We start from the raw sequence: 14,165 nt of genomic DNA on the forward strand, positions 1-14,165 counted from the left end.
ACTCGTTACATATTTATCCGTTTCCCTATAATATATATATATATTCTGTTCTGAGCTTTTTCTTCTTCTTCCCCGTAAACTCTTTCCTCCTTCCTGCTCCTTCATCCATATTTGTTAATTTTTTTTTTCTTTTTTTTTTTATTATCACACAATTAAATCATCCATAACGCTCAAGATCCTCCCTGCGCTGTATTCCTGTACTAAATAATAGTCTTTTACGTTTTATTCCTTCTCGCAGCTCGTACTCCATCAACAGCTTGTGAATCGAGAGAATTAATGAATTAAACAAATTGTCTTATGTCACCTATACCCCAGTGCTTTTGTATTATTCCAGCAATCGACTCACCCTCCGACTGTCATGCCGCACGCTGTACACACTTTGTGCTGATTATACACACTGAATACACCCGTACATACATGCCAGAACACAATTGCGTATCACGTTAAAGAAAGGTAGACGCTGAGGAATTCTTTAGCGTTCCTACGTCATCATTCCGCTACACTATCATTGGCATTGGCTGTTCGTCCTTTCTTATTATTGCTATCGCGACTGTCATATTGCTAGCAACGGTTGCCGTCATCGTTTGCTATCTCGTTACCGTTGATAATCGTGTATTGTTATTGCTGCCACCAACTACCATTGACATCACTCTTAATTCATTAGTATCTTCATAATCGTCATCGTCTTCGTCCACTTGTCCTTAATGACGTCCTGCATTTATTATTTCAGGAATGCGTTTCTCTCGTTGGAATTAAATTTGTTGAAATAGCTGCAAACACAGCCGCTACCATACTTCTAGCGTTTGCCGTCGTCACACGTTTTTTGATTTGTTTAATCAATTTTCTTTTTCTTTTTTTTTTTTTTCATCTTTTGACTAGTGTACCTTTTTTTTTGCGCTCGACAATAACAAACGTTCCGATGCTTTGAGTGTTTCACGTTGTCACGCGCTTGACAGCTCGACAGTCTCATTTGTCAACTTTACTCTTGTGATTACAGGTAGCGATCTCCTGACCAGCCTCACGTCGACCTTTGACCGCAAATGGAAGTCACTCGTTAATCCCAACAGTCAACTGACCTCGTCCAGTGAATCCGCGACGCCGAGAGTACCTGATGCTAAGACTGATCACGACGAGACTCTGTTGGTTACTGTCGATGATCAACCTGAACCGCGACATTTTGCTGATCTCTATAGAGATCCAAGTCTTCATAGATCAGCTGTTGATACCAATCGTATTGTTCCACGTTTAAAAGATGTAAGAGTATTTTCTAACCTTCTGTCGGTTGTGGCATTATATTTTGTTTTGGCTTTTTTTGTGTATTCTTATTTTTTGTTCACCTTTGTATTGCGCTTACAGAACGCACCAGAGAAGGATACGGATTGTACTGTCGTCGAAGGGACTGGCGTTGGTCTGAAAACAGACAGGGCCAGGACGGTTACGGTGTCCTCGTCCTCGACGCCGGATAACGACAGGAACGTTATTAGACAGAAGGACGCGAAGAGTACCGGAAGCGCGACGACGTCGTTCTCAGGAACGGGTGCCGATCGCAGCACCTTTCTAGACGCCACTGAAAAGGACGAGAGCGATGGAACGAAACGCTTTGAATCTTTGGAGAAAGATCAGGATGACAGTGCCACAGTAGTCTCCTGCGTCTCGACTCGAACCGACGCCGAGTCACGAGAGGAAAAGCGCACTGGGGACGATGGTAAAAATAGTCCTGAGGTCGAGTCCACGTCGTATTCTAATAAGCTTGAGAAATTCGAGAGTCTCAGTCAGGGTAATCCAGAGTCCCGGTCGCGTCTCAAGAGATCCGAGTCGCTGAACAAGAGAACCGAAAGCGCCGCGTCGAAGCTCAAGAGATCAGAGAGTTTGAACAAGCACTCGGACAGGTTAGCTTCTCCCACCAATGGGAAGCTTAAGAGATCAGAAAGTCTGAACAAACATTCGGAGAGATCAGTGTCACCGAACAGTAAGCTCAAGCGATCCGAGTCTTTGACCAAGACGGAGAAGACCGAGTGCAACATCAGCAAGAGGCGTCAGTCGGTCAGGAAGGAGAGTGCTACCAAGCTGAAGAGGAAGAACGGGATGCCGGAAAGATCAATTAAGAGGAGACACACTGTCGGAGGGACCAAAGATTTTGACAAAGTTCACTGGCTCGATAATAAGCTCCAGGCGGAGGCGGCCGAGCGCGTCATTAAGAACGACAACAAGCCGAAGAAGAGCCAGTTGAGGACCAGCTCGCCGGATTTGAGTAGCAATAGAGTTAACGTTGCCGACACCAGCTTCCTGATCGAAGTAAGCTTTCGCGGACCTAGTAACGTCGTCTTCAACGTGACCAACGCTCAACCTCAATCCCTACCCGATGACAATCTCGCCTCTAAGGTCTTCAAAGTCCCACTAGAGAGTCACGTCTAGACGTATTGCAAAAGGTCATATTACTTCTCTGTGATACTAAAGATCTGGACTGCTCGATGATGACTATGCCGATGACCAGGATCAGGATGGCGAGTTCCTCCACCATTCTTTCGCTAACATAATCAAACTTATCTCTACGAACTGAATCATATCAAATTGAATATCGAAAATCCATACGTCTGTTCCGGCTATTTCCAAACACTGCATTTCATTGCTTTTTACTTCCTCGCCTTTATTTCCAAACAAATCCATCCGTTCTCATTATTCGTGATAAGACAACCGAGTGATAAGCTAGAGAAACGAATTGCCTGTAACGCATTGAACGAAGCTCAAGGCGCCATTGTTTTTAGTGATAATGTGGCAGAATGGAGGAAAGCATCGATGAAAAGAATGGATGGGAATAAGGAAAGCGAAAGGAAGGATAAATAACAGGAAGAAAACGAAAGAAGGAATTGGATGGAAGGCAGATAGGAATATATATATACCATCATGGGTATATCCATAACGCGTCAATTATATACACATCATACTTGTGAATTGTGATCGTGCAATTTTTTTTGTACATAATACGATAAAGTTTTCAAGGATACGGCGTCAGTGGGTAGCGTTAGTTTTTTAACGTGACGATCTGTCTGACTTTGAATTTATATTTTAATAATAATTTTACACGCCTCGATCGGATTATTCGGAGGTTTTACGCGATCTTCTCCTTAACGAGTATTTAAATTTACCGGGCATACAAATATGACTGTCCTATAGCCATTGGATCGTTTGCCGAATTGTACATACATAATATAGATCTAAAAATATATATTTACATAGTATATGCATGGAATTTATAAACGTCGATTAATCAATTGATAAAAGACACATTGGAGCGAGAGGAGAAAAAACATAAGGATACACTATGTTAAGATAAGAAAGATCAAGGTTGACGGAAAGAGAGAGAAAGATGAAAGACCCTTCTTTTGCTAATTCTGAAATTAGACAACTTTTTGATGCACGATGTGATAAAATTTCATGGCCTCCTGTCCGACTCTCTCTTAATTATCTCCTTATCTATCGTTCACCTATTTATCTTTCCGCATAGTTTCTACGAGCATACTTTTTATTTTATTTTTTTTTTCTTTGCCCATGGAGGTTCCATTATTGTGTTAATGTCCGCACGAGGCTGCTGCTACGATAGCTTAGGGTTTAGGGGAAGGATTTTTTAAGTTTAGATTCGTTATTAAAATAAAAAGAACAGGAGCGCGTTAAGCAAGGAAAATTGTATTTTGCATCCTTAAAGATAATTCGTAATGTTGTCTTGGCTCCTTGAAGAAGTAATTTCAAGGAGCAGTTAATATCTGAAAATAAAAAAAGAGTTATCTATTAGACACGTTGAGGATGACTTTTCGATTTTAAGTGTCTGGGAGTATGAAACGCCTGACCATTTATCATCGATGCCAATTATTGTGGCGAGGATAAGAATCGATATGGGTTAAAAACGATAAAAAGTCTGTCACTAAAGAAATTTCTATTACTAGTGTTTAAACGGGAGATGAACAATATTATTATATTTATCGAAGTTGTTTCCTATGTATAAGATTATTGTAAATACGACGACCCTTTCTTTTCTTTCTCTTTCGTTCATTGAGAAATCGTAAGTTTGTAATTGTTCCGGGTTATTAAAATAAAGAAAGTTGTAGCGGCTTTTTCTTGCTACTGAGAAAATGCCCTACGCGTTGGGGTATCGTCTGCTTTTCCTCGTAAGAGAGAATTCGACTGTCTTGCCAAAATTATCGCGACGAATTTTCTTGGGGAATTGGGTAATCTTGCGCGGCGTTTAAATATCCAAATGGTTCACATGTAACTAACTCTACGCTTGTATATATGAAGATATTTGAAATTCCGATTATAACGATAATATTATTATTTATTTCCAGAATAATCTTAATTGTGATTGTATTATTTATTAATCGCAGCTTAAGTCTGTCGTTTGAAAGAATTCTGCACTGTTGGATGGAAGAAATATTGAATTTGTAAATAAATATATTCCTATGAGAATTGAACTATCGATAGAATCGAATCCCTCTCAAGAGTCTGCTACTTGTTATTTCAGTGGAAGATGGTATCGACGAAGAAAAATGAAATGAACGAATGCCTACCTTTATTGATTTAATTAATTATTTTAATATTTCCAATACTTAATTTATTAATATTTCAATTTGAACGTAGCTTATTTTCGACATTTTACAATTCCAATTCAATTTTATCTACTCCGTATATTTTGTGAGTTTTTGGTTTAGCCTCAATTTTATATTTCGAATAAATTTCCAAAGTAAGTCACGATCCAATAATATTTAGCAACATTTGAAATGCTTTATTCAATGTTCCGAATTTTCAATATTTCTGTGCAACTGTTTTTTCCCTTCTTCTCGCGGGTTATCCAGATTTTCGTGAATCGCAAATGTTTGAATATTTGTTCTACTAAGTAGTAGCGGCAGAGATGAGTTGGGAGATTCCGAATGAGCCAATTTTCATGCCCAAGTTTTATTTCAGTCATCTATGTAATTTTTTTTTGGAATATCATATAACTCCGCCAGACGTCGCCGATTGAACTACCAGTCTGTTGCGTACTGTGCTCGACTGCGAAGGTAAAGTTTATAGTTAGCATTCTTAGTGCATAAATAATGTTAAAACAAAGAGATCGTGAAGCACAGTTACAAAGTCTTGAAGAATTTTCAAAGGCCACAGCTAATCAATTAAATGATATCGTTTCCACATTGGGATGGAGCATGAACGATATAACCCACGGGGTAAAATTTGTATAACCTTACTTATGCAGGGTCATTTAATTGCCACACTATTTTGCACATTAAGTCCTTTTTAATTCTACGACAGAAAATTACTATTTGCTGTCCTTTTGATCCGGCGCATCGTGTTCCTGAAGATCGTTTGGAGAAACACTTGGAGTCTTGTCAATGGACTGCCGAAGGATATCAAAAGCAGGATGTTCCACTGTCATATCCGAGTTTACGTCCTTGTGCACCATCCTCCATTACCTTTGGTATATATAGACTGGGGGTAGACTATCATGATTATGTAAATTTATATATTAATCTCTATTTTTATTACAGATGAAAAACTTCAGGACGAAGTACTTTCAAGAGCCAAGATAGAGAATCCATCGTTAAATATAGGTAAGTGATATTGCTGGAGACGCAGTGCTGGAGTTTGAATAATTGTTGGCCTTCCTGCGTATATCTAAATGGTCTAATTTTTTACAGACAGTTATGAGTCTTATACTTGGCCCCAGCTCGCTATATCCTTTTTAATATCCTTTGCTATACATGTATGAACAATAATTAGATTATAATTGTTTGGAAGACCAATTACTAAACCTCGTGTAATACATGCGTTAAATATTATAGCGCATATTGTATTTATTATTGCCAGCACATGATTTCTTAACACTGACAATAGGTGTGGGAGGCCGGTTAATACCTCGTACATCAAACAGGCTGCAAGCAGATTTTACCAGTGACGAGAGGAAAGCTCTTTATGACTATGTGATTGGTAATACTAGGAAACCAGAAATCGGCGAGGATATTGCAGACATAAATAAACCGTATGTACATCAATATTTTGATTATCATAATTTTGTTCAGAAGACGAATGTACAATTAGAATCGATGAGTATTTTTGATTTGTTCTTGTTTATTAGGAAAGCACAAGATGGTGAAACAAAGAAGAATACGTTCCTGGAGTTACTGGCGCAAGAACGCAACTTGAAGCGTCGTCGAGCTAAACACAGAGGCGTTCATACCAATAAGAAGTCACACTTGGAGATCATGCGTGAAGTAATTGAACAGCAGATGGAAATGTTCATAGAATATTTAACGGAACAGCAGGATTCTTTAATTCCTAACAATGTTGTGCACAGTTCACATACCAAGAGTGTGAATCAACTGGCAAAATTAAATGGCAACAATTGGAATTCGACTGCGACATCCTCAAAGGAGGTAGAATCCAAAAGGGATTATACAAGATTGCAGGAGCGCGATATCCCAACGGAGCATCGACGGTCCAGATATGATGAAACGAAAGGCACACAAGATAGAATATCCAGTGACAGGAATGTCAGATCCAGGGATCGTAGGAGTTCAAGTAGAACAAGGAAAGACAGATCGAATACAGGAAGCAAGGATCATCATTCTCGAGACAGAGGATCTCACTTTAGTAAAGATAAATATCACAAAAGGGAGAATCGTCGTCATGAGTCGTCGAGAAGCAGACGTCATTCACGGGAACATGACAGGGAACGGCATGGTAATTCCTCAAAACGTGAGGAACGACATTCTAGAAATAAGAATTTCCCAATGTATGGTTGGTAATTTTAGAATTACACTCTAAATAAATGAATATCTTTGTAAAATGGAAGTCAAAATAATCCGTATCCATTCAAGACCCTTAAGTTCATTCCCGTGCAACTTGAGACTCCTGCACATTTCTGGTTGTTCATAATTTCTACAATATGAGATACAATTTCTTTACTGATAATAAGACATATACATAAACTAACCTAACTCAACTGCTTATAATAAAAGTAACAGGTGGCTCCACGAGGGAATGTAAGTTTCGAGTTACTCGGCAATCTTCGGCTACGATCGGTTCCCCAGGACGTTAACGGAAACATTAGATACGCGAGGGGATAACGGAAACGTAGTAAAAGAATTTAGAACGATTAATGATTAGATGAGTGATCGGATTCGTCACTCGCAACACGCTGAATAGCAATAATATCAAAAATAGGCTGATTCGAAGTCAAACTTGGACCTACAATCTGCAGATAAATCTTACATGTCTCCACTAAATATCTCCATTTCAATTCAATCCGGTCTGCTAGAGACATGGCCTAGAAAATAGAATTTATGCAAATCAAAGAAATAATGAATTATTTTACAAAATAATAAATACCATGAATTCCTGAACGTTGCAATTCAAAGTACGTTCAGCAGCTATTCCACTCAATCTGCAACCTATCAGATATCCAGTCCCATCTTTGAGACTCAATTTAAAGTCAAACCTATCTGAATTCAAAGAGCTAATATCCGCACCGCCAATCCCGCAACAATCAGGATTGCTACAAGAGTTCTGATCTTCCGCAACGGCTTTTTTGCACACAGAGCTACAAAGTAAAAAAGGTAATTAGTAGAATTTTTACTGGCGTAATTAATAAAAACACGAAAAAACAAAAGACAGACCACCATTGCCATTCCATTTCTCTAATTTCTGCATAGACAATAGTCGTTATTTTGGTTCCAGCAGTAAATTTCTTTAGACTAATCAATTCATTTATCTGCTTTAAAGTCATTATATTTTTGATATTATCAACTGGAAAAGTAAAAAAAAAATTAATAATCACATAAAAAATGTATGACCACTATACATTTACGATTTGAAATAATATTTAATTCCTGGGAAACGTTGTACAGTCTACGTCGAGTAGCATCTCGCACTTGGACACACTCAGGAATATTCGGATTTTCAGTTATTAAGGTTTTCCAGGCTAAAACAATGAAATTTTATTAATAATCAATTACAGATTATATTATATAATTTCTATTTAAAACTACCTGTATTAAGTTCCATCCTCTTTTTAAATTGATTGTAGGTAATACGAAGATCGGCAAGGAACAGTATGGTATTCGTTGGTATCCAATGCGTTGATCTCTTAATCCAATCTTTGTTCCAAAGTCGTAAATTGATTGGCTTATCAATGCTTCCATCAGAAATTTCAAAATCACGATAGGCAGTCAGACGTTTATCGCGAGTGATAATGTCGCGGGTTTCCTTTATGGAAACTACAATAACCAATATATCCACATACTGTCCCTCCAGCTCTTCTATACTTTTAATAATATTACAAAGACGTTGAACACGCTCGACATTTTTAGTTGGCAATCTCAATAGATTCTTGTAAAATATTATTTTAGGACTTTCATGGGCCTGAATATGAGCCACACCTTCGTTCACAGTTAAAGTATAGGGATTTGATACAGATGGGACAAACTGTTCGTTTCTGTCGTCAGGTCGTCGTTCAATAACTTTTGGATTAATTATTTCCACTAGAAATTTTTATGTAAAATAAAAAATATTGAATACAAGAGAGAAAATGTTATTATGGCGTGTAAACGTAATACGAACCGACGTTGCCCAGATGAAAGGTAGAAAATAATTTGTTGATGTAATTTGCACTGCCCCATACGGTAACATTAATAAAATCGATTTCAGAGTCGCGCATTGTAAAAGACCAGACACTTGATTGTCCTGTGCCAACTGCAACAATAAATTCTTCAAATAAATGACTGAATATTCAATTATTTGTACACTTGTACCTACATCTTGAATTTCTTAGGTTGATCGACCTCGGGGCCTCGTTGTGTATAATTATGCCGATCACTAGAGAATTTCGCATCTGTGGCTCCAGTGAACTTAAAGTTTGTCGACACACACCAGCCATTGTATACAATTTTTAAAGTGAACAGCGAAAAACTAATTTCAAAATTCTACGACTTAAACACCAGCACCGTTAAGAAATGGTTGCCGCAACGACGTAAGTCAGTTCGCGTCTTATTATTGGACTTGGAATATCGTTAAGAAAATAGACTTTCGAGATAAAGATGAACGGTTAAATCAATCGAATTTAATTAAGGCACGCAAATGTATACTATATTGTACAATTGTCTTGCTATTTATAATAATATTTCTCTCTACACACTCACGTCGTTCAGGGATATAATCAAAAGTACAACAGAAAGAATGGATAATTTGTTTCAAGATACTTTGGGGGGAGGAGCGGGAGGGGGGGGAGAAAAAATTAACGAAAAATCAAAAGGATTAAATACGAATACACTTACATCTTACATAATTATTACGGCATATAAGGCCAAGCGTCTTTCCTGCAAATATTTTGTGACCATTCGAAGTTAAATGAAAATAATAATTACCACACGAGTCAAGTGTCTTGATTCCAATTAGAATCGTCATTAAATGCGAAACGATAATACTAATTCGTGTAACTTACAATTCTAAATCTACTTGTACATAAGGCAAGTTAGACGTCACTAATATATGACGTAAGTGTCAAATAAAGATAAAAGTATATCAATCAGAAGGCATGAAGAATATTAGTATTCACTAGTCTAGCCTAAATGCTAAAGTAAAAAAACATCAGACAGGCGTTTCCGGATTTTCCCAGTCCTCAGCATTCTGACGCGAAAGAGTACGTCCGGTGGAGCTTTCACGTATAACTAAGCTTATGGAATCCGCATAATCAACTTCCAAGGATCGTTCTCCACCCTGAGGAAGGCTTTTGTTCGAAGTGGGTGAAATATCAGTGCTATCAGCCGGACTGAACTCGTGCCGGAACCCATCGGAATTCGAGTGCGTTGGCGTAGACAATTCCGACACAAGAGGCGTCGACTCGTCGTCACTCTCGTGTTCGTAGGACGCACCAGGTATAGCACCAATCAGTTTATCCTTGAATTTTCCGAGTCTCTCCAAGCTGCTCGTCCCTACAAGAGCGGAAACAGCCACGTTGTCGTTAGACCGACGTGACTTCAAAGGCGCCAACGAAGACGTCGTCTTCAGTGCAATGTTATTCCCTAGACAATTCTCATCGGTAGATCTCGACCTTAAGGCAGGTCTCGGAGAAGCCGGTGGTGATATCAGAAGTGAGGCAGGCCTGTTGCTGCTGCTGTTGGTTCTCTGACGTCGTCCCTGGGAACACGTGGATCTTGTGCTGCGCTGGGAGACGACGCTCTGCTGGGAATTGGAACGACGCAGTCTGCCGGTCGTGTCCTGTGAACTCTCGTCGGAGCTCTCGGGCTCGTCGGGCACGGGGATCCAGTGATAAAGCGGAGATGCTTGGAGCAGGACATAGTCGGTGTCAGGGGCCGTGCTACCGAGGGATCTTGGACGTTCACCTAAAATATGATTCGCTCAGGCACCTTCGCTAGGACATTGTTAATCGGCAATCGCGCGTAGATATTTTCATCCGTCGATACGGAACGTTAAATCGCCTTGACGGCAACTGAAGGACTGTGGATAAGGAATCGCACGCCAGACCCGCCCTGACATCCGCAAACGTTAATCTGCAAGCCGTTCCGGGCAGGCTAGATGGTGAATCGTAATAATACAAGGGTAACGCTGATGATGGGAAGCCATGCATACAAGATCAAGCAGTGAGATACCTGGCAAATAAAACCATGCAGCACTCCGTTTTAGGTATAACTTTATTGCCACTTGCTTTCTGGTATAACAATATAATTTATATTCTCTCTTTACTTCATTTACTCTCTCGCCTCTCTTTCAATTCGTACAATTCGTCTCATGCACCAGGAATTGAACAAAAATACAGAGACGACGCTCACTCTGTACATCTTGATTCACCAAATTACGGTTACAGACCATCAAACGTTATTTCCCTTCTCCATAGATTCTTTTAATTTCCTAGAAAACCTAGAATCACTGTCCTAGTAGCATAGACATCCAACGCATTCAACGATTAGATTGTTGTAATAGTAATAATTATAAAGATAATAATAATAATAATAATAATAATAGTCAGAATGATAATAATAGTTAATAGTAGTAACATCAGCAGTATCAGCAGCAGGAGTTTAGCAAGTGTACAAGGTGTATCAGTCTGACGCGAATGCCTTTCTTGGCTCCTGTCACATTAACGTAACACCTAATTAATTGCTCCAGCATAATCGTGTATCACGAGTATTATTGGCATAACGTGGGACTAGCATTTGTATATGGCTACGCGTAAGAGGTACGCTCGCAAGATCTTCCTAACACTATTGACAATCATCTTATGTGGATTAATCATCGGTGACTGATCACGTTGATTTAATGTAATCTTTATGACGCATAGGACACAGGTACAATATAGTATATGTTCTTATATGTATAAGACTAGTTTTCATTCTTTGAACGACATCTGTCGCCCTTTGTACATATCGAAATAGAGTAACTTTAATGCGATTCGGCGACCTCGTGGACACGACAAGATCCCATTGAGCTTGTTTGAACGTGGAGCATCCTCGCGACGGCTCAGGACGATGAGGATAAATAAAGTGGAAGAAAATTATAGTATTATTATATCGAGTAGCACCATGCGATGGATGTCTATGCCATCAGGAACTTGAAGACGCAGCTAACGCAACTCACGCACGTTACTCACGGCTTGGTTAAACATGCTCGCTGCCCAGGTGTTGATCACCAGGTTCGCTTCAATTCGATTAGAGGTCTGTGGCGGACTCGGTGGCGGTGTCAGGGCTTTGGTCGGATTGCGACGGTTCCTGAACTATAACCAGAGGCAGTGCAAGCGGAAGAGAACTGGGCTCACCTGAAAGTGAGTCACTAGGGACGACCGTAGGTCCCGGCACGTCCAGAACGTCCTCGCAAGCTTCCTCGTTTAGAGTCTGCAGGGCTCCACAGATCATCTGCTCCTCCAGGGTAACCTGGCAAACACGCATACACACCACGCTCGAAATTGCATTACTTTCATCTAATGCACTGCAACCGCGTGCGACTAATTTTTCGGATGACGAATCTCTGTGACAATAGACGGTCAGGTCATTGTTCTTAGAACTTACCTGGAACTGCATCCGAGGTACGTAACGGCATGATTCAACACTTGTGTTAGTCGGGAAGCTCGTTATATTGGTTAAGCATCCTTTATCAAGGCGTGGGATAACATTATGGCGTGGACTGTTAGCTCACCTGCTTCTCCATTATGGATTGTTTTGTTTGATCTCGTCTAGGTGGACCGTCCGTTCTCGAAATGGACTTCTCTTTCTCCACGTGGGTGGGTCCTCGTGAAGTACTGTTTTGCGGAGTCAAATCCTTGCGTGTAACTTGCTCGGGACCAACAACGAAACGGACGCTTCGTGGACCTTCCTCGTGGGTAGTGACCGAAGATAGTTCTGCTTCGCGCAACGACACGACCACCATGCGGAAGAGTTCCCAGTCGCCAAAGCTCATTTTTAACACCTGGTATCAAGGGATCTCGTTAATTGCTATTTAAAGATTAGGGAAAACTTTCATAGACATGAGGAGCTTCATACTTTCTTCAATTCCTGCATATCACAGTGCAACAGGACTCGGCCACTTATGTTGTTATCACGAATGACATTCTTATATCGCGATACCTGATTAGCATTAAGATCCTCGATCTTTTCCAGGAGATCGCATACTCCGTTTACCGATAACGAGGACAGTCTTATATCCAGGATCTCCGCCTGTACAAAATTACAGAATGATGAAATATTTTAATGTCAACCTCATGGCAAAAATTTTCCAATGTGACACTACTTACTGGTAAAGTCGTGGTGGCTGACAGCGGTTTAGGAACTGGCGGTTCCATAGGTGGCATTTGAATCCAAGGTGGTGGTTGCCATTCAATGGCTGGCGCAATAGGCCAGGACTGAATTATAGGATTATTTGTCTTATCGGCTCGAGGTTGTCTATGCGTAAGTACGTTCCTATTGTTCGCCCATTGTTCGGCGATTATGCCATGCGTATTGTTCCACGGTGCTAATGGCTTGTAGAGTCCTTGGCCTCCTTCTTCGTCAATAGACTGTTGCTCCTCCTTTATCTTCTTCCGTATATAAGGGTCAAGATTGATGGTAAATGGTAGGAATATCTTCATGTCGCTAACGAGCAAACTAGACCGATGGAAGGTCAAAAACACGTCAAGTTTCTTCTCATCCCTGTCCATCTCCAGAAGCGGCTGCACGTCTTTTATTACTGGAATTTGCGGACGCACTCTGTGGACAAGAGCCAAGCGAATAAATTTACGAAAAGAGGTAAATGGAAAAAAACCCAAAACCAAGATCGATGACTCACTTGTCATAAAGACTCTTTAACGACATGGAATCATCCAAAGTCTCCTCGTATAAATCATAATGTAATATCATCCAGGATGTTCGGAATGGCCACTGTTCAGTAATGTTGATCCAGCTAGCCAAGTGGTACCAGTTGAAGTCTATTTGGAATGCTTTCAATAATCGTCCTAAGAATGCAAGCAAAGTATTGAAGCTACCAGAGACTCGCAGACAATAAAACAATAATCGCCATTAAATTACCGGTAACGTAAACGACGTTCATGAGACGTCTCATGCTGCGTGGATTGACGTCGCTGAAATAATCATCAGTGAGCAACATCTTGTTGAGATCGTGAGCGCCACCAAGACGGTTTAAATTGCTGCCAATGCTACTAGCGATGGATTCGCTCAGTCGCAATTTTCTGCTACCCTTTCTACTTGGTGGTTTCAATTTTTCATTACTGTTCATTACACCGGATTCTGTACTCAGACGGCGATTGGATACCGAATGATGTATCGCGCTGGTTGTCGCATAATTGACACTCTCCTCCGCTTCGTTCCATGCTGTCTTTTTACTGTGCTGAGCGGTCTGTTGAGCGACCTTGACTTTGCGCAATCCACTATTTTGAAGATAGAACGGTAGATGCACCATGTTACGTAGGTAATCGTGTCCGCCAATATTTGATTCCGTGAACAGCCTTCTACTGTTTACTTCAACCGCCTGCGAGAAAGTTAGGAATGTGATTAAAAAAAATAGGTATGAAAAGAAACAACTGTGATCACACATAACGCGCGAGGCCAAAATATTCCACCGCGAAAACTGGTAGGTGGAGAGAGACAGAGAGAGAGAGAGAGAGAGGGGGGGGGGGG

General features: G+C 40.3%; 4 protein-coding genes across 25 annotated transcripts in view; 2 read left to right on the top strand and 2 right to left on the bottom strand.

Moving 5' to 3' along the window:
• The window catches only part of LOC107272586, a 35,302-nt gene extending 30,836 nt beyond the window's left edge, over positions 1-4,466 (top strand). For 15 of the 17 annotated variants that reach the window (XM_015749858.2, XM_015749867.2, XM_015749861.2 and 12 more), the window contains 2 exons: positions 998-1,254; positions 1,357-4,466. In XM_015749858.2, coding sequence (XP_015605344.1) covers positions 998-1,254; positions 1,357-2,415 — 1,316 coding nt within the window. In that variant the 3' untranslated portion in view covers positions 2,416-4,466. Of the gene's footprint in view, positions 1-997; positions 1,255-1,356 lie in introns of those variants that run through there. The other 2 variants (XM_015749870.2, XM_015749873.2) reach the window with 2 other exon arrangements.
• A 263-nt stretch (positions 4,467-4,729) lies between these two features.
• LOC107272627 (U11/U12 small nuclear ribonucleoprotein 48 kDa protein) lies at positions 4,730-6,832 on the top strand. The gene is made up of 5 exons (XM_015749952.2): positions 4,730-5,213; positions 5,299-5,464; positions 5,535-5,597; positions 5,881-6,025; positions 6,122-6,832. The coding sequence occupies exons 1-5, from the start codon at positions 5,088-5,090 to the stop codon at positions 6,789-6,791; spliced, it is 1,170 nt and encodes a 389-aa protein (XP_015605438.1). The 5' UTR covers positions 4,730-5,087; the 3' UTR covers positions 6,792-6,832.
• A 106-nt stretch (positions 6,833-6,938) lies between these two features.
• LOC107272625 (meiosis-specific with OB domain-containing protein) lies at positions 6,939-8,947 on the bottom strand. 2 transcript variants are annotated; one of them, XM_015749951.2, is made up of 7 exons: positions 8,800-8,947; positions 8,605-8,736; positions 8,034-8,525; positions 7,853-7,966; positions 7,665-7,791; positions 7,375-7,585; positions 6,939-7,312 (listed from the first exon to the last, which is right to left on the bottom strand). In XM_015749951.2, exons 1-7 carry the CDS (start codon positions 8,918-8,920, stop codon positions 7,142-7,144), a joined length of 1,368 nt encoding a protein of 455 aa, XP_015605437.1. In that variant the 5' UTR covers positions 8,921-8,947; the 3' UTR covers positions 6,939-7,141. The 2 variants fall into 2 exon arrangements, with proteins under 2 accessions (XP_015605437.1, XP_015605436.1); XM_015749950.2 differs by having other exon boundaries at positions 6,944-7,312; positions 7,662-7,791.
• Positions 8,948-9,083: 136 nt separating this feature from the next.
• The window catches only part of LOC107272624 (kinase D-interacting substrate of 220 kDa), a 17,457-nt gene continuing 12,375 nt past the window's right edge, over positions 9,084-14,165 (bottom strand). For 3 of the 5 annotated variants that reach the window (XM_015749949.2, XM_025089944.1, XM_025089947.1), the window contains 8 exons: positions 13,557-14,016; positions 13,318-13,483; positions 12,788-13,238; positions 12,537-12,710; positions 12,193-12,462; positions 12,066-12,071; positions 11,816-11,930; positions 9,084-10,385 (listed from right to left, as the gene is read on the bottom strand). In XM_015749949.2, the coding sequence (XP_015605435.1) occupies positions 9,631-10,385; positions 11,816-11,930; positions 12,066-12,071; positions 12,193-12,462; positions 12,537-12,710; positions 12,788-13,238; positions 13,318-13,483; positions 13,557-14,016 (2,397 nt within the window). In that variant the 3' untranslated portion in view covers positions 9,084-9,630. The remainder of the gene's footprint in view (positions 10,386-11,815; positions 11,931-12,065; positions 12,072-12,192; positions 12,463-12,536; positions 12,711-12,787; positions 13,239-13,317; positions 13,484-13,556; positions 14,017-14,165) is intronic. The other 2 variants (XM_025089945.1, XM_025089946.1) reach the window with 2 other exon arrangements.

Source organism: Cephus cinctus, unplaced genomic scaffold (genome assembly GCF_000341935.2).
Source record: "Cephus cinctus unplaced genomic scaffold, Ccin1 Ccin1_scaffold1205, whole genome shotgun sequence".
Taxonomy (NCBI): Eukaryota; Metazoa; Arthropoda; class Insecta; order Hymenoptera; family Cephidae; genus Cephus; species Cephus cinctus.